Source organism: Ochlerotatus camptorhynchus, unplaced genomic scaffold (genome assembly GCF_037179485.1).
Source record: "Ochlerotatus camptorhynchus isolate MF236.1 unplaced genomic scaffold, CSIRO-AGI_Acam_v1.1 ptg000383l, whole genome shotgun sequence".
Classification (NCBI taxonomy): domain Eukaryota; kingdom Metazoa; phylum Arthropoda; class Insecta; order Diptera; family Culicidae; genus Ochlerotatus; species Ochlerotatus camptorhynchus.
The window spans coordinates 1,639,447-1,665,634 of record NW_027040870.1 but is presented as its reverse complement, the minus strand read 5'-3'; the positions used below and the strand labels follow the sequence as shown (position 1 = coordinate 1,665,634).

Genomic DNA, 26,188 nt, shown 5'->3' with positions numbered 1-26,188 from the left:
TTGAATAAACAAACCATAAAATGGCGTCGTCAGACCCGAAAGCAGCTTTGCTTAGTACCCAAACGGAAAAGCCAAATCATTACACGTAAGTAGTTGATTTTGCAGTTGAATTGTGTTGTATCTTGTAGCGCAAATTGCGCTGCTTTCGGCAATGTACGATAAGTGTATTTTTTGTTGTAGATACTTGAAGGAATTTCGTGTGGAACAGTGCCCATCGTTCCTGCAGCACAAATGCAATCAGCATCGACCATTCGTGTGCTTCAATTGGCACTTTATGAATCAGAGACGCCGTCGGCCCGTACGTAGACGTGATGGCTCATTCAACTACAGTGCAGATAATTACTGCACCAAGTACGACGAAACTACCGGAATTTGCCCAGATGGAGATGAGTAAGTCCGAAAAATTAAATTTTCATTATCCAAAGGTGCCCCCTTCGAAAGATATTCTTATGGTAAAGAAAAGGTTCTTTTTTTCTTGGCTACTTCCTCGTACGTCTCCCGCCTGGAGAAGCACAAACGGAGCCCCAAAATGCCATCACCGCTTTGTTTGTGTGGATCAGAGTGGGACAGGGCAATCAAAATATTTTTATTTTTTACATCGTGCGTGCTCGTTCTACCGCCCTTGCATAATAACTTGTGGTGTAGTGGTTGGTGTTTTGGTGTTTGCGCTCATGGTTTTGGCAGTGTTGGTGATTTACTTTCGGAGTTGATTGTGGTTCCATTTGCAGTGTATTGGTGAACACAGTGGGTGCGTAAATACGCGATACGGTGGACAATATTTTGTTTTGAACAGTGGTGCGATGATTATGCATACAGGTTGCGATTTGTTGTGATATTTATTATGTGAAACACTGTTGGGTAATCGTCACTTCAGCGTGTGTTTTGTTTTGATATCCAAGTTTGTTGACTCGTTATTGGATGTGATCATTTTCAATACTACGTGTATCTGTATGTGATATTTTGGCTATTGGCGTTGACGGCGACTCTGTAGCTCTTTACTCCTATGAGAAAATCCATAAGCAAACGTCAGACTGTGCGTGAAACATGGCGAACTTTGTACTATCCTTTCACTCCACCGAAAATTCCCACAAGAAACTGTCTATATTTGGTGGAAGAGCAAATTTTTCGATGGTGCCGTCAACGCCAATAGCAAAGAAGGAAACACTGTGATTAACTCGTGGACATCTAAAATCTGCATTATTTTGTTACTAAAAAAGCCTTTTTGCATCAAATGAGGTTTAGTGTAGCCAACTCTCGTTTAAAAGGATAGGAAACCCTACTAAAAAATATCATGAGTGAACAACCCAAATGATAGAACTATTCCACAAATGGTTTTGATGATTCTCCGAACGCGTCGTCAAGCAAATTAACCATGAAATTTTGATTAGGGGATGGGTTCAATTAATATTATACATTTCGTAAATGTTGTTTTTCCATAACTTGCTTCTCTATCCGTTTTGCTTTTGAAACATGGAAAACATGAAGCTTATTAACCCTCTCCCGTGGACATTTTTTGTCATTTCATTTGTCAAACGAGTCGTCAAAGCATTTAAAGTACAGCGATGTGGAGTTGTAATATTTCATTATACGATGTAGGTACATAGAATTTGTCAACAAATGGATGTAAATATCTGCTTCTGGCAATTACATCAATATTAGCATTAACATGCTTTTTAATTTCGTCACGTTATATCGGTGGAATTATTGTTTTTAAAAATATGAACAAAGGTGCTCATATAGCAGCACCCTGTGGGAGTCACGAAAGTCCTTTTTGATCACCTAGAAGGCTTATTAATCTTTTCTGCGTGAAGTTGATTCATTTAAGAAAATTCTCATGAATTATGTATATTATTATGTTTCCTTGCAAAGTACTGCATTATGACCCAACAGGTCTAAAATAGAATCTGAACATATTTTAAAGTCCTCAGAATCCATTTCCGAAAATCGTGTAAATTTCAGCTTTTAGATTTTTTTTTACTTTCGTTATAATTAGGCGAAGCTATGTTATATATTTTTCTCAACATTATAATCATGTTTTTGGTAATTTCGTTACATGTACGGTCATGAACGAGAACCTACAAGCTACAGCAATTAAACACGATTAATTACATGAAATTACAAGATTTTTCCTGTGCAAATTCTTTAGCCACTCAGTCATTCTATTTCCGTTCACAATAATGATACAATATAGAAAAAGTTTGATCCTCTGTGAACTTTTGTCTTTGTTTTATTTTTCATGTTACAGGCCTGGTACAGTGTGTGGACATGGGGACATGGTTTTATGTTTTTGTTTATGATTCTTTGTCTGGCCGAACGATGCTGTTTTGCCAGTGGTGTGCGCAAGTGTGCTCCGTTTGGGTGTGTGTGTTCATATGAAAGATGGCCAACTTGTGTGAGTGGTGAACACCAGTCGACCGACCGGACAAAAATGAAACATGGGATGTTTGTAAAGTAATCCTAAAACGGAAAGTGAGAGTGAGTGTATGAGCTTTCATTCATTTTCGTGTGTAGGTATGATGAAACACCAATACTGACATAAACATAACAGATCGCGTGTGCATCTTTAGTATGGTATAAATACTAGATTGACACAATTCAATTTGCTGTGTGTAGTGGTGGGTGCGTGGAAGCTAAAAAGATTGTTTATGGGTTTTATTGACTGATGAAAAAAGCTCTTTTTTCAGCTACGCAATAAGACGACAAAAACAAAGCAATGCAGATAGGTAGCTTCCAAAAATATGTGTTGTTTTCTTTTTGTTTGTGCTGTTTTCCGTGCACGGAATTGCGACTTATTTTCAAGCACGTTGCAGTACAGGGGATGTAAGGGCAAATCACCCAAGTTTTCACTAATTTCAACATTACATCAATTTAAGCGAACCCCACACGTATCAATATTTGACGCGAAGGGGAATTATTGGCAATAATATTGATGATGTGATTGCAGAAATATTGTCAATACCGATGTATTGACGTCAATATTGAATGTATTGACAATAGGATTATTGTCAATAAAAACAATCGTGTAGGGTCCACTTTAGAATAGATTTGACTGAGTGCCTCACACAGGGCTGGTAGCAGGTCACTTTTTAGTGACTTGGTCACTATTTTGAAGCCAGTCACTAAAAAGTCACTTTTTACACCAAAAAGTCACTATTTCCCTAAAAATAGACACTAAAGTCACTTTTTCACTACTAAAAGAGAGTGAAATTTAAAAATATCAACAAAATGTTAATATTGAGTACTTGGCACTAAGAAAGTCTACAGTAGTTTTAACAAAATATACATATCTGTTAAAAAATTGAAAATTTTAACCAGAGTGACCAGTGAACCGCAAAACTTACCAGGAAAACTATTTGGAAATGCCTACAATTTCGATTAAAAATCGGGAAAAATATATCTCCTTTCCCAGAAAATAAATTGTTAACCTTGGAAGCTTTCCAAAGAAATTGTCTGTGATAGATTTTCAAAAGTCATTCAAGGATGATTAAGAACTTCAAAAAATCCATAGCAAATTTTAAGAGAATTTTAAAGGATTCTAGGGATGATACCAAGATATATCAGAGAAGAACACCAAAGTACAGACTACGAAAGTCTCATGTAAAATGAAGTGCTCTGAGGATCGATTTCATCTTCTGCGCTTAAATCTTAAGCCAGGTTTACCTATATAGTTAAACTTGACTTAACACATACGAGCGTCGCTTTTGATTATTGTTTAAATTAACAGAGACGCAAAATTCAGCTCCGAAACAATTTTGGAAATAATTCTAATATAATTGAGAGTGCATTTTAACGAGAGTTCTTAAAAGAATTATTTGATTATTGCATGAGGATTCTAGGTCCATTTCTAATAAGAATTCAAAATAAGTTCTGAAATTTTGCTAAAGGGGGCTCTGATTAAAATTCCATGAAAATCCCGTGAACTCCAAAGATGGTCTCTGCGGATAGTTCTAAAAGAATTCTGGGGTGATTTCTGACGATACTTCCTAGAGAATTCTAAAGAGTTCGAAATAAATTCGGAAAAGAATTCCAATAGAATCGAATTTTGAGGAACCCTCTCAAAGGAATTCTTAGAAGAGTTTCAAAGTTTGTGATGGATTTTTGTTTTGAGAATTCTGAGGAAATACTATGGGGATTCTAAGAAGATTACGAATTAAATTTTTAATTGAATGCAAGGGAGAAGTCCAAGATTATTCTAAGCAGAAATTTATGAAATTTCTGAGGTTAATTGCATGGAAATTCTAAGGATGGATTTATGAAAGGAGCCTTAAGGGTGTTCCTAGAAGAATCAATAAAAATCGAAAATAATCTACTTTAACTAATCATGTGTTATTACTTCATGCGTGAATTTAACGATTTACATAGTCGGAGATACTTAACGTCAAATATCAGACTTAAAGTGGAGATTTTATACGATCGATGAGGAGATTCAATTATAGAGTTGATAGTTCCGTTATAGTGCGGCAGTGTGAAAATTGTATATACAAAGTAGAAAGCGAGCAAAGGACAATTTGGAGGAAGGTGCGAATCGGGTAGTTGTTTACGACAGATGGCGACTTCAGTGTGAAACAATCGATATAACTGTTTCCGCACATCAGAGGTACATGAGCAAATCGGCGATCATCCCTTTTGCCAGTGGTGGCAGGGGGAAACACCCCTCACCATCCCTTATTAACGGATGAGCTTGGTAAAGGAGATGATCTACCCTATTCGTATATTTCTTAAAATTGTACTTTGTTCTCTTTCTACTTTCTATATGCAAATTTCACACTGCCACACTATAACGGAACTATCAACTCTTTACTTTCATCTCCTCCTTCATCGTATAAAATATCCACTTTAATTCTGATATTTGATGTAAAGCATTTCCAACTACGAAAATAATCTATTTCCAAGAATTTTGTTGACTGTTCTGCAAAGAATTTCAAGAATGCAATATTATTTTTTGTAAAAGCTTATTTGCCTCTAAGTTTAAGAGAAGGGGAATTATTCTAAAAAAAGTTCTTGAGATCGTTCTGAAGAAATTCTGTGGAAAGTTTTTAGCAAATTATCAAAGTTATCTACCTATATATCAAATATTTAAAGATTTCGAAGGCAGAATCAAATTCAAGATCATAAAAAAAATGTAATAATGTAATAATAATGTATAGAATATGTGTATTACCAGAACCGATGGACAGAGCAAGAAATGTCATGAAGCTGTCTTTTTTTTTTAAATTGGGTTCTTTAAGGGTATTGAGGTTAATGTATATTCGTAATCTGCATTGAAAATGGAACCCAAACCCAAAATTTCATCAATTTTGGTAAACTGGAACTATTTTAAATAAGTACGATAACATTTGCAAAAATCACCTTATTAGCGCCCCTCGGTGTCACTTTGTATGGGAGCGACAGGGTGCCTTCCATTCATTTTGGCTAAAAAACAATTTTTATGAAATTATGGAATAATAAGATATTATAATAATATTTTGTTTGTGTAAGCAACAAGAAAAGATTGTGGAGTGTTGCTGCATGAGAGTCGCAATAAGCGATTTTGTCATTTATCTCACCCACTCTTCGCTCTTCACTCTTGCGATCAGAAAATCGCTCATTGTGGCTCTGTCAAAGCTAAATTTGCAGGTTTTATGTGTCAAACACAAGCTTTAAAATCTTTTCTTGTTACTTACACATACAAAATACCAGCATAATATCTTATTATTCCATAATTTCCTAAAACTTTTTTTTTGGCAAAATGAATGGAAGGCACCCTGGGGAGCGAGCTGTCAGTTTGTCAGTTTAGGGTCAAACAGTGAAGTTATTATTTTGCTTTAAATCTTGATTTAAAAATCGAGATGAAAGTGTGCGGGTTTGAAAAAAATATCGCTGTGCTCAGAAAACGAAGCTCTTTCAGATGATATATAAAAACCGATATATTTTTTCAAAATTAAAGAACCCAATTACATTTGCGCGTCAAGCTCCTTGATGCATAAAAACTGCAGGATAATGAAAGAGGCATTGTCTGACCTATTCTCTACGTTATTGGCTCAGGCACCTCATTGCAACGATTCTGTGACACTACCCCGAATGTCACTACCCCGAACGCCATAGCCCCGAACGCCGTTACCCCAAACGGTACACTACCCCGAACGCCGTTACCCCGAATAGTACACTACCCCGAATGGCCATTACCCCGAATGGCGACTACCCCGAAATTAAGACAAATAGAAGAACAGCAAGGGATAAATTTTTGAGAAGGAAATTTTCTTTTCTAATTAACCACTTCATTCGAGCACTTAAAATGACGTTTACTACCACTCGAACTTTGAAATAAAACATTATTTTGAGATTTTTTCTTCTAGAACCTCGAGAAAAGTAGCCAACATTTGTGCGTTTTATAATTAAAAATAGAAATTAGTTGGTCCAGTTTTGTGAAATCGCTGGTAGAAAGTCACGCCAAAACTGCTTGACAAAGTGGTCAATTTATACTGAATACAAAGATAGGATTCTATAACATTCCCCAGAAAACCATTCCCCCGAAAACCATTCCCCAGAATCTCATTCCCCAGAATGCACCATTCCCCAGAAAAGCATTTCCCAGAATGAACCATTCCCCAGAAAAGTATGCCATGTATTAGATTGACTATTTTTGTTTATTATGGTCATTCCTGGAATATTCTTTCGCGTATATAAAAAGAAAAGAAAAACTTATTTGGATATGTTTATAAATTACGTAGACAGTTTAGGGAAGGGGGGGTTGGCAATTGTGCACGGTCCATACAAATTTAAAAAATTTTGTATGGAAAATTGTCTACGCAGGGGAAGGGGGGGGGGTCAAGAACAGGCTTCCAAAAAGTACAGCCTCCTCGCGACAGTTGGTTTATACCTGAATTGACTGTTGCTTTGTGTGCTTTACTACCGCTTGCTACCGTACGTTCAGATCTGAATTCGAAGTGTATTGGCAACAGCGCACGCACCAACGAATGAAAGCTGTATTAGAACAGTCGCATCTATACCCGCTTTGCTAAAATCATCGTGCTTGGAACGTAGTGAACCGAATGGGCTGTATTTATACATTTCTTTATGACCAGGTTCTCAATGTTTCTGTCGTCATAACAGCCTTTACAAACCGACGACATCCCTCAGCTTACCCAAGTGGCTGTCACGAAAAGGCTGTCACGAGACATTATATACAATTGATATACGGCAGTAGAGTATGGAAGAAACCCAGAAGAATGATCCCGAACAGATATGTCGGCCCGATGTCGGATCAATGTAAGGTCAATTTAGGGTCGACGTCGGCCAAATGTCGGGTCGATGTCGGGTCAATTATGTGTTTATGTCGGGTCAATGTCGGGCCAACATCGGGTTGGGGTTTGGTAGAAGTCAGGTTGGTGACCGTGTGTTTTTAAAAAAATATCGGATAAAAATTCTGCAATGCGCAGCACGAACATACGAACATGATAGCAACCGAACGAGCTCCGGCGCCACACTGGTAGTGTAGTAGCAGTCTTACGACATACAAACAAAATTTCAAAGACAGCAGCAACGAATCGGCAGTTTGACGGACTGCTTGTTGTATGTACGAGGAACGTTACGAATGACCATCCGGAGTTGTCATAGCCGAACGAACAAAATACATGACTAAGAACGAGCTGTCGTGTACTGCACAAGACGGCAACGTTGCATGTCGTATAACAGCCTCACTGTGGGCTGTCGCTTATAGCTCAATCTCAAGGCTGTCGTAGGAAAAAGAAAGCGACAGCCGTTGGAATACTGTCATGAGGCGGTACTTTTGGTATGCCTGGTCAAGAATCCCAAAAAAACTTTCTACGCAGTTAATGAACAGCCCCTTAATGGCACAAGGGGGTTTCCCATCTTTGAAAATATAACAATAGGAAATAATTAATTCTTTGGATATACGATAAAGAAGGGAATATTCCCTTCTTTTAATATATAAAAGAGAAAATAATCAATTCGTTAAATATATGATAAAGAAGGGAATATTCCCTTCTTTGAAAATATAACAAAAGGAAATAATTAATTATTGGATGAACGATAAAGAAGGGAATATTCCTTTCTTTGAATATATAAAAAGAAAATAATTTATTCTCTGGATGTATGATAAAGAAGGGAAGGGAATATTCCCTTCTTTTAATATATAAGGAAAATATGTAATCAATAGCTTTTGGCAAGGGATTCGGGGTAATGACCATTTGGGATAATAACGTGTAGAATAATGTTATAAATTTGTAATCGATAGTTCAACGTTCCATAAACCGATTTTTCAATCCATATCGAGAAATTCTTCAACTCAGGTCTAGACTCAGGTCGAACAATTCTTTGATAAGGTTTAACAGTTTCCGACTGGTATTGCATATTGAATTGGATTGCATATTAGACCCTTTGACTTTTTAAATGGTGAACGAAGTGCTCGAAAACTTGAAGGTTGTCATTTTCTAAAGAGCTTTAAAATGGTTTGGAATTGATAAATACATAGTTCCATAAAAGTAAACGTAGTGTATCATCAATTTAGTAAAGTGAAACTAATCAGAGAGTTTAATCACAGACAACAGACATAACACTTTGAAAAAGTTTTTCTTGAAATCATAGTATCATAGGACCTCAGTAACGACATCTCTTGGGCTTCTCGCGTAAAACAAGCTTGCTCACTTGCAAGCTTCAAAATTCCAATAAAAAATTATCATTTAATAATATAAATATATATAAATATATATATAAATTCCAAAACGAAATTTCCTTCTAAAAATGTACCCTTCTTTTGACCCCTTGCTGTTCTTTCATTTGTCTTAATTTCGGGGTAATGGCCATTCGGGGTAGTAGGGCATTCAGGGTAATGGCCATTCGGGGTAGTAGGACATTCGGGGTAGTGGCATTCGGGGTAATGGCGTTCGGGGTTATGGCGTTCGGGGTAGTGACATTCGGGGTAGTGTCACAGAATCCATTGCAACATACTACTAAATATAGGCTTTTTTAACCACTAAGGCATTATTCCAATTTTCCATTTTTCTTAACAAAAATATTCCTGGACACCAGCAGGATCCTTGCAAAAACGATACAGAATTAAATTTTTCAACAGTAGATCAAGTTTTGGAGCATCTCAGATTAATCAATTAATCAGGAATAGTGAAAAAGTGTTCCGCTGTTTGTGTCTCACGGCAGAAATTTCAGCTCACAACACTCTTTAATATTCTCTTATTTACCACCAGAGGCTGAATCGATCACTTAGTTTCTATTTAAGGTGATACTCTAAGGAAGCCTTAGCGTGAAACTTTAAAGGCACAAATGTCAGCTTCCACAAAACATACAAATTTGAAATTGCTACTCCTTGTTTGCTGTGCTACTACAAACAGAGAGTAGCAATTTCAAATTTGTATGTTTTGTGGAAGCTGACATTTGTGCCTTTGAAGTTTCACGCTAAGGCTTCCTTAGAGTATCACCTTAAAAGGCGTATTTCTAGATAGAGCTGGAATTAGGGCGTAACAGCTTTTGTAAACAATGACTTCTCTCGTTGATTTATAGATACTCCAGACACGCCTACACAAACCAACATATCCATCGGGTAGGGTAAGTCTTCCGCCACTCGATGGTAATGTCGATTTGCCAGGGAAAGCCATGACTTTCGAAAAATCATCGAGAGAAGTCATTGTTTACAAAAGCTGTTACACCCTAATTCCAGCTCTATCTAGATTTAATCGGTGAGTGCCGGTTTGCAGAGTAAACAACGAATACTATTCTTGGATGACGCTGAGACGGTAGTAGGAACGGCTGACAATGTTCGACATCGGCTGTTCAACAGATAGATATCGACCAGAATCATAATGAATCGGCCTGTGCTTGGCATAAATGAGGGGGTTAGAAGAAAAGGGGTGTAAGTGAAAAATTTGAAAAAATGTGAAATTTTATAACCGTCATTCACATTAGGGGCTGTCCATAAATTGCGCGGACACTTAACCCTTTCCCACCCAGGGCATTTTGGCAACACAGGCTTTGAAAATCAATATCTCTGAAGTGTCGTAAGCTATTGACTTGGTGTTTTTTTTTCCTAACTGTAGTGGAAGTATTACATAGCATGTGAAAATAGTTTCACAATAATCAATTGAACTTTCATAAAGCCGTTGCATAAAATGGGCGGGAAGGTGGTGTTGATATGAAAAGTGTGTATGGTTCATATTATTTTATAATATGGTTCTTCACTTATGCCCCTTTCCTTCAGAACCCCTCAAATGAAAGCGAAATGTGTTTCTCGAAACATGCCTTCAAGAGTGTACGCTCTTGTCTGTTCCCGGTTCTGTTATATTCACTCGCCAGACCGTCTCCATGTTTTGTTGCTCATTCCACAGTACCTATACCAACATCGATGTATGTTTCTTTGTTTTAAGATTTTTTTCACGTTCTGTAGCTCTGGTGATCGTCGTTGGTATTGCGTTATCTTTACCTCCTTATTTTCTCGAATTTGCCTCTTTTGTTGGCATTTTCTATATAAGCACTGTATCGAATATAAATCTACCATGTAAAATTTGTTTGAAACGTTGGATTTTTTATATTGAAATCTATACGAAAAGGACAACAAAAATCAAGAAACGAGCTAACTTTACATTTGTAAAAAAAATGTTTTGATTTCGCAAGAATGTTTTTATAGCGTGTTTTTGATACAGTCCTTATTTGATTTGAGTTGCAAACGGCTGCGCAGATGACTGCAGGCCGTAATCTAATTGGCGTTTTTCAAGTTCAAGTTCATCGGCAGTTGTTGTGTTGGTGGTATGTTATAATATTCTCGCTTTCATGTATGATGATAAGAAGAATCACACCCCTCGTTGGTCTAGTCAGAAATACCGGTGGTGTTTCAAAACTGGTGCCACATTTCGCTCATCAAGAGGTGTGAATTTCTAGGGGGTCGCCAAAATCAACAAAATTTTAACACCACCACCTCCGTCACAATTTGTAACTTGGATTCTATAAAATTTCCCCGAATACCATTCACCCGAAAGACATTCGCACGAATGTAACTAAATATTTCGTCAATAATTCATAATATGCACCCTAATTCTTGATTTCGAACGAATCGGATACGACACAAAAGTGTATGACTTATCCGATTCGTTCGAAAACAGGAATAAACAGGATTCAAAAAACCATTTTGTTGATTCAAAAATATGTTTTGTTGAAAAAGTGATACAATATGTTTGAATCAATAACAAAAATACATTAGGCCCTGAAACAAAAATCCATTTTTCTGCGTGCAGAGCAGAGAAATTGCAGTGGGTGGCACCATTCACCGCACGGGGAATTCCTGTAACTTGAAAGAACAGCATGTGATAATAAGAAGGGTGAATACTCATTGAATTGTCTTTCTCAAACAAACAGTACTAGTTTCAAGGTCACCACATTGCAATAGAAATATAATTTCATTATTAGACGGATATTCTGCCGCTATTCGCATAACAATCCTATGTCCTATTAATTTCCTATCTACATGGCTGCCGCTATTCGCATAACAGTCCTATGTAGATAGGAAATCCATAGGACATGGGACTTTTATGCTAATAGCGGCAGATGGGCTGTTATGCGAATAGCGCCGTTCAAGTGATTATTTTCCTAATTCAATGTTCGTGTTTCAGTATGTATGTTGGCCAAATCACGTGGTGGTGGCGTCTTGATTGCGGTTTCCAAAGGACTGAACTGTTGCCTCGACCCTGCTCCGGTCAGTACTTCTCTTGAGCAGTTATGGATGAAGATTACGACGTCACACAACATTATAAGCATCGGCGTTATGTACCTTTCTCCTGATCATAAATCTAATTTGAGCTGCGTTAAGAACCATAACAGTTCCATTGGTGCTGTATTGTCCCGACTACATCACAACGATCAAGCTCTGCTATTTGGCGACTATAACCAGTATGAGCTTGTATCGAATATTTCCGCGAATGATCTTCCAACCACTGACATTCTTCGTTCGTACATGCCTGCTTCCTGCTGTGCTATTTTGTATAGTTTAATGCAAATTAATTCTGTACCAAACAGAAACTCTCGGCTGCTTGATATTGTGCTGCCGCAGTGCAGTGTCGTCGAGGCATCCGAGCCTCTGATACATCTAGACACCGATCATCCAGCGTTGGAAGCAATCATCAATCGATCACCTCCTGTTCTCTATGAAGACATTGTTGATGTACAAAGCCTGGACTTTCGTAGAACTGACTTCGTTGCATTGAATCACTCACTGGCCAAGGTAGATTGGCAGTCGCTTGACTTGTGTTCGTCCATTGATGAAGCCGTTAACTACTTCGACGAAGTTGTGAGCCGATTAATAATTGATTGTGTGCCAAAACCTGCATGGTCATATGCTCGATTGCGACACTTGAAGCGTGTGAGATCGAAGGCTCTTCACAAATACAGCCAGTCCCGTAATCCATTCACCAAGCGATTATTTCCGTAATGGCTATCGAATGTACAACTGTTTTCTATTCAAGAAGTTTGTGAAGACAAAAAGGAAAGAGGTTGGGCTACCGGTTGAGATTCATCTATGCGATAAAAGAGCCAACACTTCTTTAGATAAATGTAACCTCCTGGCAGAGCATTTCAAGAGTATTTTCAAAGACTCAACGGCATCGTTAAGCTAAGTTGCTGATGGGATCAGAGATACTTACGGTTTGATATTTTCACGGTCACATTGGACCCCGTCGACTCTGCCATCAAGAAACTGACATTCTCGAACGCTGTTAGACCTGACGGCATTCCATCGTCTATACTCAAAAGATGCTCAACAGAGCTTTACTCTCCGCTTTCAAATATGTTCAGTGTTTCATTACAACTCTTGGTATAGTTCCTTCTCGTTGGAAATCTTCGTTCATGTCCCCGATTTTCAAGAAAGGAGACAAGCGAAATGTGGAGAATAACCGAGGAATTACTTCATATTGTGCCTGCTCGAAAGTATTCGAGGTAATCATCAACGACGCTTTATTTGCCAGCTGTAGAAACTTTATTTCTTCTGACCACCATGGTTTCCACCCCAAACGTTCGGTCTCAACAAACCTCGCTCCTTTCATTTCTTTATTCCTACGAAATATGGAGGCAGGAGCACAGGTGGACGTCCTTTACACGGATCTCATGGCTGCTTTCGACCGGGTTGATCATGCCATTCTACTTGCCAAACTCGAGAACATCGATGTCTCTCAAGGACTCTCTCGTTGGTTTGAGCACCTCAATATTTGAGAAAAATTTCTAATAACAGTACAGTAATGTATGATCCAACTAAGCATTTTTCAAAAAATGAGAATTCTAATCTTTTAAAAAAACTACATACTTTAATTGTTTTCCGTTGTTCATGTAACTACGAAATAATGTAATATTTCACCACTACTACATAAGCATTTACTGATATGTGATAAAACATTTTTTTGGTATATAATTTCTGGCAACAAACTTGCGGCGAGCAGTGTTTCAAATTTTAAATACCTACATTGCGTTAAGAATAATTTTTCTTGACGGGGTGAAATGGGCACATCATTTAAGGGGGGAAGTACAATTAGAAGGCCTAAAATGAGGCCTATCTTTGAGAGGGGATTGCGAGTAGGGAAATAAATGAATGTTAGCGATTCTTTATGTATGTTATTAAGGATTTAATGAAGATTAATTATCAGTGACATTTTTTTTTAAATTTTGCAATTTAGCCCAATTACTATATATAATGTGAAGTCAAAAAGCAGCACTTCGCGCCGTGCAGTCCCTACGTCCATGATCACGTCTGAAAAAAAAACAGGACATTAAATTTGAAGGTACAGCGCACAACATGAATTAATTCGTATGTAAAAATAATGTTTTTTTCACAAAAAAATTTGAAGTTGAAAAAAAATTATTAAAAAACTCTATTTTTTTCGACTTGGTTTATAAAAAAACATGTTATAACAAACAAATCTAAAAAATCTTTCTATTCATGTTGTGGAGAATTTAATTATGAACATAAAACAGAAAACCGGAATCGATTTGAATGAAAACTCTGACCTGTACATTGCACGGCGATTTTGAAAACACTACTTTTCAGTAGAAGCATTTAAAGTTCAACTTTGACATGTTCAGCCATTTGACATGCACTCACTGAATTGCGTATAACTTTTTAAATAAGTTCCGGACGGCTTTATGCTTTTAAAGGCTCATTCCCAGATACATATAGAGTAAATTAAGCCAACAAAAATTTTTTCGAAAAAAAAAATTCTAATTGTCTTCCCCCCTTAATGAATGAATGTGAAAATGGTAAACATTTGTTGCAACATCCACCTTGCTATTCCGACGGTAGCTTCTCCAATGGTGGAAATGACGAACCAAAAATAGCATTAACACATCACTGCCGGTGGAAGCATAACTGTCCCATGTGACATTTCGACTTTTTTGGGATTATGATGCTTAACGGGATAAATCAATACATATTTTTGAAATATTATATTCAAACATGCTGTTTATTCTGGAAAAATTAAAAAAAAAATGTGAAGTCGTTTTGTCCCATTGCAAAAATGGACGCATATCTGTCCCAGTGCTCCAATTTTTAATACGTATAAGAAATTATTCAAAAATTATAGTCTGTTATCCAAATAATACATCGTAAACATATTACAAGCTCCAAACGATTGCCCAAATGGTAAATTATTCTTTTAATTAATTGGATGATTGAATGATTACGATAACGTCGTAAGCACAGTAACACTTTTTAAAGGAAAATTTGAGCTGTCATTCTCAGTTCTGTTACTATTTACAAACAAATAAATTAAAAAATGTACTAATCTACTTGCAACACCTTGCCCTATTTGCACCTTTTCGTGACACATGATTATTTGGTATTGAAAAACTATGGAGTAAAATGATGTGATTTAATTTGAAAATAAAAGAAATGCATACAACGGTTAACCTTAAATAACTATCATTCCGATGCATGTTAGCTTAACCAGAGTACGTTAGCTTCAGTAGAGAACGTATCGTTGACGATCAGCTGGAGTTGTTTCTTGGAAAACAGTTTGCAGCAGCGTTGCCAGGTCATTTTCAGAAAAATCTAGACCAGGTAAAATATAAAATCTGGAAAAATCTGGAATGCTCCAAAAATCCTCTTTTTAACATAATGCTATTGAAATCAAAGTGATGTGTCAATCTCCCGTAAAAATAGGTCAGTATGATAATCTAGAATTTATTTAAAGTTCTAGAATGGTTTAAATTACATGTTTAAATAAATTATATAAAGTAAATACTTTGTAAACATTGCTTCCAAAAGTTGGAAAGTATAAACACGGTGTGCCCAAAAAGTTCATACATCCATTACCCAGCATTTCAAAAATTGAGATAAATGTGGGTAAAAAACAGCAGAAAATATGGTTAGAATTGTTTTTTAAACTGTAACTTTTTAAAAAAGAATGAGAAGCAAAGAATCAAGGAAATTTTATGGGATGGATTTTTTTAACTAATAGTCGATGTAGTCCTTACTATTTGACGCAGTACCAGTATTTAAAGATTTTATTAGTTCTAAATAATTCTAATATTACTCTGAGGTTGATCAGATTTACAGTTTAATTCTTGACAGCATACAACCCACAACACCCAACAGACCAGTAGGCAATTTTATTTTGAAGCTTAATTCACCGGGCTGAAGTGGGAATCAAAACCTAACATCGTGGAACTCACTCACAGTTTACCTAAACTACGGGTAGCTCCACTATTCGCATGACCATTATGCCAAAGAATAATTTTATTATATTACTAAAATGAAAGTCTCATAGTTTCATCACAGACAAACAGACATAACACATTTAATATTTCTCACTGTAAAACATCGTCGCTAAAACATTACCGCCATCTGAGTACACTGTGGTGGGCACTACACTGAATAGATGGCGGTAGTGTGTAAACGTCAAACGCAAGGGAATTGACTATGCACGCCACAGGTGGCGGTACTACCAACTACGATACTTTTAAATTAACCGTTAAATGCTTGTTCGATGAACAACTTGCGAGTGTTATGTCTGTTTGTCTGTGGTTTCATTTTTGAAGTCTCAGGATCTTGCAACGATTCTAAATTCCGGAATTTACATTTTTCCTGCGTCCCAGACCATGAAATGTTTTGGTAGTCTGAATTTACTTGGAACTCATTACAGGCTATCTTGGCCTTTTTTTTGTTCAATTTATCATCCTAGAATTCCATCATATTTCTTTTCTATATTCCCCTAATATAATCTTGAAAATATCTAAAATTTTCCAGTAACATTCTAAGAGTTCTTATCATTACCTCTTGAAATCTCTTATAAATCACTCTTCAATCCCACAACTTCCTCAAATTGGTAATAATTCCCAAGAATCGGCCCAATTTTGTGTCCATTTTTCTTTATGAAATTTTTAAAATATTCTTAACAATTTCCTTGGTACACTCTTCAGAATGTCCGTCACACTCTTCTCAGACTTATCAGATAATTCCCTTTAAACTGCTTTGTAAGTAAGGTTAGAATTGGTTTGAAATCCTTTTCAGTATTACCCAAGTACTCAAGTACTTTGCCAAAATGGTTTTGAAAGTCTCCCAGAAATTGCACTTTAATTGTTAGTAAAATTAATCTCCATAGAAACATTGGACAGAATTCCATTGAAATTATTCTCGCGATTCGCATCAGCATACTCCTTAAGTTTCATGATAAGAATTTTCTATGATTTATTTTTCGGATTGAAATTTCCTATATTGACAAAATCTCCATGCAATTGTCATCAGAGTTGACAAGACAATTGTTACCGTCTTCAACCAGAGGTTGCACAGACTGAATATTTAACATTAAACAACGGAAAACACACCACACCCATTACCATTAGAACAGTAGGCAAATTTTGAGGTTGCCATAATTTGCCCCGGCTGGAGCGTGAATCGAACCCTCACTTCGTGGCACTCACAATACGCCTAAATGATGGGTGACGCCGCACGACCCCGAAGCCCACAAAGATGGATGTAATTCTACTCAGAAGTAGCTTGAAATTCTCCTTTGATTTCACAAAGAATTCGTCTCACACTTAACTGTGAACTATTTTCAGAATTACCTTAAAATTCCAATAATGTCCAATGTGGATGGCCTTTAATAATTAAAGTTGCAAATTTGGCTTTTTATTTTTTTTATTAGAGGAAAGAGCAAATTAAAAAATCTGAGAAAATCTGGAACATATTAAAAAATTCTGGAAATATACGTGGTCTGTCTGTCTATCTGGCAAGACGACTAAAAATCTGGAAAATCCAGATAAATCTGGAATACTGGCAACGCTGGTTTGCAGTATTTAAGGCTCTCACTGTTGATGTTGCTTGCGTATCCTAGCTCATAACTTCCTTTTTGAAAAACCAATTTTCTCATGATGTCCACGATGGCTTGAATAAGTTCAATGTGTACTGTGAGACATTAAACTTGGCTTGGAACGACACGTTCAAAACGTATTTTTTTTTCAACCGGTGCGTGAAATGAATGAGCGGCCATAAAAGTATGGCCTGATTCAAAAAACTTGAACAGTGTTTGCTCAGCTTGAATTTCCGTACTGTTTATCAGAAGGATGATGTGTTGAAACAAATTCCAATTCTTGTTTTGGGATGAGCAACTGTCTAACCAAAATGTAAGTTTGTTAGTGATTAGTGAGTCAGTGATTAATATAATAATAGAGAATATATCCCTCGATCCATGAGGAGCACTTAAAAATAAAACAAATAACGTTTATATTAAAAAATAGACTTTTTCGAATGGTGATAAAAAAAAGCTAAGACAGATAATTTCTTTTGATCAATTTCCCATGGAAGGTTATCATTTAAGCTTACTTGCAAAAAAAAATTCTACGCCCTTGCGAGCGGCCTTCCGGCAGTTAACCGGAACATTCGCCATGGCGGACGAAAACATGCGTGTAAAATTCTTTCTTCGTTTTATTTATCAATTCCTCCTCAGTTTTCGCGACAAAATTGTTGGAGTAGATCTTACGCTTCAGGTTGGCCCAGAAATTCTCGATGGGACGCAGCTGAGGGACGTTGGGTGGGTTCACCGACTTGGGTACCACATCGAATTTCAGCCGCTCCTTCTCCTTCAACGATCGCTTCGAGTAGTGGGCCGACGCCATATCCGGTCAGAACACCGCGTCTTCGTCCTTATGGTATTTCTTCATGAACGACGCAACTTCCAGCAGGCATTTCGTACTATAAATTTCCCCCTTCATGGCCAGTCCGGAGCGAAAGAAGAGCGGCCTTGACATCCCCTTCTCGCTGATTCTCAACCACAGCAGCACCTTCTTGGGGAAGTTGGTGTGTGAAATGAACTTCACCTCGGAGCTCACTTCCTTCTTGGGGAAGTCAAATACGAAGTGCCCTGCCAGTCGTTGCCATCCAGGGTAAGATAGGTCTCGTCGTCCATCACCACCGCCACGTCGCGATTCGCCGGGAAAAACGAGTTGAAAATCTTATTCAGCCGCTGCCGCTGCGTCATTGCCTGCAGCTCCGAAACCAGTGGACGTGACTTCCGCTTCCTGACATGTATGTTCATGTTCGCCAGGTACTTTTTCACTGTTTGGCCGGTTGCACCGACCTCCCGGCCAAGCGCACGCAGCGATGTACCCACTTTTCCCTCGGTCTTCCTCTTCAACATCCTTTGGAGCTTCTTGTCGCTCAGGATCGTCGGCCGTCCGGAACCGGGCTTTCTTTCGATGCTCTGATTGTTGTCTAATAGTGCCAAGATGTTGTAGCTGCCGGAACGGGCGCATCCGGCGTCCACAAAGTGCCGCACGATGTCCGTGTTCGACGCGGCGGGGTGCCGTTCTTTGAACGCACACACTTCTGAACGGAGTTGCTTCACTGTTTTGCCATCACGGTTAGAGTTCGACTGATAGAGCTGTCAAATTTTGTCTGCTGTCTCATGGGTTACTATGATTGATGCTGCATGGGTAGTTTCGTCAGTGCGGGTGAAGGTAAACCCATGAAAAATCGACAATTTTTGTCAATTTTTTTAAAAAGACAAACGTTACTAATATATGGTGGTAAAGTGTAAAAAATGAGGCACGCGACGCCTCTGGAAATAATTAAGATTTAGGAACATAGGGAAAATCGGGAAAAATTCAGGAAAATGAAATTCAGTGGCCACTATTGCTGCTCGTTCTTTCACAAAATTCAAACTTTTCTTCCGTGGGGCTGTTCATAAACTACGTAGACCGATTTTGAGAGGTTTTAGACCCGCCTCTCTGATCGTAGGCAATCGTCCATACAAATTATTGGTAATTTCGCCTAACCGCTGATCCTAAGCTGCTTCGAAAAAACAGGAAATCCCGCTCGGGCAAAAGAAGTGACCTATTAACAAGCCGATTGGATATTTTCCCCGTAGCTTGTCCCAAATAGAGTCGGTGTATAATGAGTCACGCCAAGAGTGAAGCCAAGTCTACCTATTGAACTGTCAAATCGGCTACCTATCGTGCAAAGTAAATAAACATTACGATGCTATGAAAGGTCTACGAAAGGTATTGCAATGAAATATAAAATAAAATTGAAGAAATCATCATAAACATGCAGCGAGCATTAAATGGTCATGGGATACGTTTGGTTTTGATCAGTAATGAGAATTTCTACTATTTTTTGATAAGATAATTTGACAAAATCACTGATATTATGATTCACTACAGCCGTTATTTTTGGTTCTCGCTAGAAGTCATTTAAAGTTGATGTAGAAGTCCTCTGTTGCCAAGTGAAAAAAAAGGGAATCCTTCAGAAACCGTGATGCGAGTTCAACTGTTTTTCTCTTGGCGTGACTCATTATACACCGACTCTAGTCCCAAAGTGTTCCAGCTGGTATTCCATGCTGTGCTGCCGCTTGCCGGATGGACATACCATGTCCAACAACCTTCAAGGCATTATGCAAATCTATCTACAATACAGTACATTTTATTTCTTTCGAATTATCAAAGCTATTCTGCAAAAGATTAAAATAAAATAATAATCCATGAGCAGTGAATGAACACATTTTGATAGCGATAGGGCGATTGTGCGTTTCATTTCCACGAAAGCCATCACCCCGAATGTGAAAACAATGGGCGGCATTCGGGGTAATGTAGCACAACCACCTGGGTTTCAACCTAAATTTGATACCTATGTGGGCTTTTCAAGAACTATTATAGAGAAAAAAATAACGCTTTATCTCTATTTTCTTTCTGCTTTGCAGTTGTCCATTTTTGCACCGCACGGCCGGCGACACTGAAAGGCGATATCACCTGCGCTACTATAAAACCTGTATGTGCGTTCACGATACTGATGCACGTGGATATTGTGTCAAGAATGGTCATCACTGTGCGTTCGCCCATGGAATCCACGATCAGCGCCCTCCGGTGTATGACATCAAAGAGCTGGAGGCAATGCAAGCAGCCGAAGCTAGTGGTGAATCGTTAAATGGGCCCAACGTTCTAGACAAGGAGAGGAATCTAATGAATGAAGATCCAAAGTGGCAGGACACAAATTACGTATTGGCTAACTACAAGACAGAGCCATGCAAGCGGCCGCCTAGACTTTGTCGGCAGGGTTATGCTTGTCCACAGTATCACAATAGCAAGGACAAAAGACGCAGCCCGAGAAAGTATAAGTACAGGTGAGTGCTGAGCTTGCGAGGAAAGTAGATTAAAATCTATACTAATAATGTGTCTTAATTGTGCTTCTAGATCCACACCATGTCCAAGCGTAAAACATGGTGAAGAGTGGGGTGAGCCAGCCAATTGTGAAGCTGGTGACAATTGTCAGTACTGTCACACACGCACTGAGCAGCAGTTTCATCCAGAAATTTACAAATCGACCAAGTGTAATGATGTTCAGCAGGCTGGATATTGTCCTCGGTCCGTATTCTGCGCTTTTGCTCATGTCGAACGTAAGTTATCAGGTAGAGTTTGTATGGAAACGTTTTAACACAATATTTTTCATTGTTCTTTTTCCACAGCTTATGTACTGACTGAAGAAATATCTTCTCGCGATTTAGATAGCCAAGCACTTGCTCTTAGCGATATGATATCTTCGGTTTTGCCTCCAGATAGCGGTGGGGGAGGGGGAGGTCTTGGCTGCTCACTCAGTAAGAAGGACAAACACGAGCTAGCGGTGAGTGTTCTAAGCTATCTGGACGGAGGACGGCAGGAGAATCTACCATTTGAACTTGAACCGCAGAATTTTCACTCGTTCTTCCAGCTGCTGCAGAATGGTAGCGCAGAAAGTAGCGAATCGGCGAGCACCAGCAGTATCGGCTCTAATCATAGTTCCCACAACAAAGCACCTGGTTCACAGCTACAACAAAAGCATAATAATAGTAGTCTCCTAGGCGTCGTAACGACCGCCAACTGCAATGGTGGCGGTAACGTCAGCAATCAAGCCAACAACAGCCTCGGTAGCTTACAATCAACGTTGTTCAGCAACGGCGGCACCGCTGCTAGCTCACTGCTGTCCAACAGCTTTCCGGACTTTACACCGGAGATTCGGGCACAGGTGGGAGAACAAATGAAACTAGTGGACAACTTTGTTGCATATCTTCGAATCAGTTGTCGTTCTTTCGTATTCGCCGTTACTAGACTAAACTAAAACTTGTCATGACAAATGATTGCTTCGGAGTAAAACACAAACATAAACATTGTCTTGTCAGGAGCACTTCCTATTCATGTTGGTAGCTTTGTGTAGAATCTTCTAGACTGATAACTTTACCCAAACGTTAGGGTCGCGCGGGATAAGTCTCTTGCCTATTTCGATGTAGAGTAATGATGACTGAGCTACCGATTATCTAAAATTGTTCTTCTGTCTACTTCGCATTCTCAGATGATGGCTATCGACAACGATCTCACGATGAGCCCACTAGAAAAGGAGCAACGGAAACGTATGTGTTTGACATTCAATCTTAGGAATATTGCATCTTCATTGGATGGAGGAGTTTGTAAGTATCATATGTTGTTATCTAGTGCTTTTTACATTTATTATATTTAGGGGTGTTCCTATTCGGAAAGATCAATCATGAACATTTCCAGAAAAAAAAAGCCTGATCACACCCCGAACCCATGAGCCCTTATTTCATTTTCCCATTTATTTTTGTTTACGTCCATACTTCACGTTCGCAACTTCCAAATATCAACACAAATATCCACACATACACAAAAAAAAAGATGATATGACGCGACGTGATACCATTCATGGACTAGACAATTCAATTTCAGCTGGAATAGCATCCTCTGGCTTACTAGCAAGTAGTTCAGCACCGGTCAACATTCCCGGTTCACCCATGGGAAATTCAATCTCTGGTTAGTGTCCATTTAAATATGTACGGGGTCCTATTAAAGGCTGAAACACATAAGGCTGAACTAGTATCAAAAAGATGAAAAGTATTAATAGGCGGAAATTCTGATTTCAACCATCAGTAATCGGTTTCCAGAGTAATGTTGTTAGCACTCACTCTTAAAAGTGGAGAATTTTTCTCGAGTCGATTTAAATAAAGTGGCTTCATGAAGTTATAATTTCTTCAACCCATGAAACAATAGGAGAAATATTTCCTTTTTTCGCGAAGTATTTATTCTTGGCATCCTGTTTTTGTCCTTTTAATTTATAATGATTATGGTAATTCTTGGCATTTTTTCTCGATTTTCGGCCATTCGAATTTTCAGCCTTATGACATATTTTCATCATTTCAGCCTTTCGAATTCAGCCTTCCATGTTTCAGCCTTCTGTTGGAATCCCGTATACAGCGTATCTCAGAATTGAGCGTACACCTGAATGGATAATTGTATGTAACACTGGATAGATTTTTGAAATCTTGGATGGTGGTTGAACAACTATTTATTGATTTATCGGTATAGTTTTGAACTTTATTGACAGAGCCTGTATGAAGTTTGATAAATGTTTATAAAACGCTGGTTTGTAGTGGACGGATCTTTATTATGATTACGAATTAGCCAAATCTTAAAAAAGTTTGATTCATTGTATTTCAAGATAAATAGGCGCTTTTCTAAAATAGCTCTACACACTCAACCAAATAAGCCCAATCGATAAATGTTTGATGGTTATCAGCCAAAAATTCAGAATCTATCCTTCTAAATGGTGCTTGTATAACTGTTTCTCTAACATATAAGGACAGCTGTACGCTCAATTTTGAGATACACTGTGTACGTGATCTTTAACATGTATTATAACATTGTTTCTTGGCCAGGTCTTCTTCAAGGTACATCGGCACCGGTCAACATTCCTGGTAGTTCGATGAGCAACAATTTTAGTCCCTCATCGCATTCTAATCTGTTCGGCATGAACGATAATATGTTCGGAAACAGCACAACACATCACATTGGCAGCAGCTCGGCGCCAAAACTGGCCACTTCCTTCGGTCACAGCGGCACCGATAGTCTCTTCTTTCAGTCACACATAATTTCCCCCGTTCTGACCGGAGGCGACGGTGGTTTATCAGCTAGTCCGGAACTTAGGTACTTTTTACATCGGTATGAAAGTGACATAATACTAACGTTTCACCATTTCCCTTAACAGCCGAATATCGGAACTAAACTCGCTTAACAATGAACTTAGTAACAATAATACGAACCTGTTGTTCGATAATCACATGCAACAGGCTGTCGCCCAACAGCAACAACAGCAGCAGCAACAAGTTCAACATCAGCAACAGGCGGCAGCGGTAGCAGCAATCGCCGCTGCGGCGGCTAAGGGTTCCAATTCCAATCCGTATTCAATGTCACCACTGGTGGCATCAGGAATGGAACGGTTACGGGATGAACTGGCCAACAAGAATGCACAAATGATCAACTGGGAAGAGCAGGTGATGCAAGCGTCTAACGCCTGCGAGGCGTGGAAGGCCCAGATGGAAGAAAGCAACCGGAAGGTGAGTGCTCATTGTGTTTACTAAGTGAAACACCATGAATATATACCGCACTTCATGTGTCCCTTCTTATGTTAGGCCCATTCATGAAACAAATAATGTACAGTACATAGGCCTTTATTGGATCCCTTTCCACTACCATTAATATAGGAAGGGTGTGCCAGTAATGGATGAACTTTAATTTATAAAAAAATTAACGTTCTGCATACAATTTATATCATACTAGGGAGGAGGGGCATAGTGAACAGGTGGGGCATAGTGAGCATCCCGCAGTTTGGCTCTGGTTCTCCATCTGCATGAAACAAATCAACTGGTAGTAGGTTCAATATCATTATGATATTGATTCTACTACCAACCAATTTGTTCCGAACGGCCGGAAGTCCAAGCTGGTGCACGGGATGCTCACTTATGTCCCTCTTACCCCTATTATAACACCCATGATTGTAATGAGAACCAATCTTCTGGAGATTTGAGAAAAAAAAAGGATTCTGTGAATTACTAAAGTTTGCAAACTATGCACCAGACTAAAACGTTTTAAAAGATCTTGAGCTACCTATTTTCCATTCCGTTGTTTGCGTTTCAGTTTTATTGTTGTTTTACATCAACAGGCTGGATGAAGCCCCAATGATTTTAACCTTATCAACTAAGTAAAAAATACATTCAAGCATGGTCATAACATAAAAAAAACATCTATCTTATCGTCAGTTACTCCTGCCGACGAAAAACAGAAGAAAACTTTCGACGAAGCGCATCACGGGATATTGCTTTATTGATATAATAATTCGAATATGAGGGGATGTGGAAACTGTATGATTTGCCTCTTGGAGATTGTCAGCCAATTATGGTATAACAGTATAATGAAAAACGGGTTCTTTCTTCCAGACCGTGCTAGCTGAACAACAACGAGATGAAGCTTTATCGCACGTCAAAGCTCTCAAGGAAAAGCTAGAACAAGTAAACATAAGTAGCAACAGCACCGCTAACATTCGTGCTAGTGATCTTCGAGGATTGCCCTTGACAAAATTAAAAAACATTCAGGTAAGCTTTTTCCGTGTACATATTGCATCTAGCTGCTATAATCCGTTCGTTTTCATTCCAACCCAAACAGGCAAAATTGCGCGCTGAAATCGAAGAGGTAGAAAAGATTCTCTATCTTGAAACGGCAACCAAGTGCATGAAGTGTGAGGAAAACAATCGCTCGGTGACACTTGTCCCATGCAATCACTATGTCCTGTGCGATTCATGCGCGGCGACACAGCGCGAGTGTCCCTACTGTCAAACGCCGGTCACATCACAGGCGTAAATTGGCCAATCAACTAGAAAACACAATCGCACCTCGATATAGTTACAAATACATGTGAAGAACTAAGTTACATATACCCCCGTCATAAGCTTCTACTACACCCGCACCGCGTCATCAAACGGCAAGTACACTACTCACAATGGTCTACTTGATAGAATCCCAAGATCATCGTAATACCTATATGTATTTCTTTTTAAATTTTGTCTCGATCTGCGATTTGATAGCTATCATTTGCGATCTGAGTAAGCGCTTTTTGTTAGAAATGTTTACAAATTGTGAGAATTAAGAGCTAAGAGTAATATTTTTTGTGAACTATAACAACATCAATGACTAGGAAAACGTTGAGAGGTAAACAAAAATCAGTGAAGAAGGTTCACTATAAACACATTCAATAGACACACATGATCTGAAACATGTGGTCGCAGCAAAACAAACGGGAAGAACGAGTTTAGTAGTTTTTTTTTATAGTTTAAACAACACAACGTCAACATTTGTCATATGTTTGATCCTGTTAGCACTTCAACTCTTAACAAGGGAGTTGGAAATTTATTATCAAAAAGAGTAGCATGTCATCAGGCACAGGGATTCGTTTCCCTTTTTCCCTCGAAATAGAAGGGATTCATATTATATGTCGCTTAATATTGACTATTAGTTTTTTTTTACGTAGATAACAATCTATTCTGTAAAATAGAAGAGAGCAACATTCAATTTATTTGATTAGAATGCGAAAATTATTTCGCTTTATGTAAAAGATTGCATTTTTTTACTTTCAACAGTTAGACAAACAAACAAATATAAATGGACTATGCGCAGAATAAGTGAGCTCATGTATGTACAAGAAACGATTTATATACATATTAAACAATTGAGGATATTTATAATTTATTTTTTTGCGCTCTAATTTAACTACTAGGATAACCTAATTTGTTTTTGTTTATTTGCCTTTAGCTACTTTTTTACTAGTTTTTGACTAGCGTAGTGAAGGAATTCCGAAGAGGAATCGAATGCAGGCAAAACAAATCGAAAAGAA

General features: G+C 38.2%; 1 protein-coding gene across 4 annotated transcripts; it reads left to right on the top strand.

Moving 5' to 3' along the window:
- On the top strand, positions 1-25,171 carry unk (RING finger protein unk). 4 transcript variants are annotated; one of them, XM_065233036.1, is made up of 11 exons: positions 1-85; positions 181-390; positions 20,181-20,600; positions 20,671-20,873; positions 20,943-21,097; positions 21,803-21,917; positions 22,195-22,278; positions 23,181-23,448; positions 23,510-23,858; positions 24,738-24,893; positions 24,964-25,171. In XM_065233036.1, the coding sequence occupies exons 1-11, from the start codon at positions 21-23 to the stop codon at positions 25,156-25,158; spliced, it is 2,220 nt and encodes a 739-aa protein (XP_065089108.1). In that variant the 5' UTR covers positions 1-20; the 3' UTR covers positions 25,159-25,171. The 4 variants fall into 4 exon arrangements, with proteins under 4 accessions (XP_065089108.1, XP_065089107.1, XP_065089106.1 ...); XM_065233035.1 differs by having other exon boundaries at positions 22,144-22,278; XM_065233034.1 differs by having other exon boundaries at positions 20,943-21,478.
- The last annotated feature ends 1,017 nt before the right edge of the window (positions 25,172-26,188 follow it).

Coding starts and splice junctions, on each gene's coding strand:
- unk (XM_065233033.1), top strand. CDS start 21: ATGGCGTCGTCAGACCCGAAAGCAGCTTTGCTTAGTACCCAAACGGAA. Junction 20,601..20,670: donor CCGAGAAAGTATAAGTACAG/GTGAGTGCTGAG, acceptor TTGTGCTTCTAG/ATCCACACCATGTCCAAGCG. Junction 23,859..24,737: donor TGGAAGAAAGCAACCGGAAG/GTGAGTGCTCAT, acceptor TCTTTCTTCCAG/ACCGTGCTAGCTGAACAACA.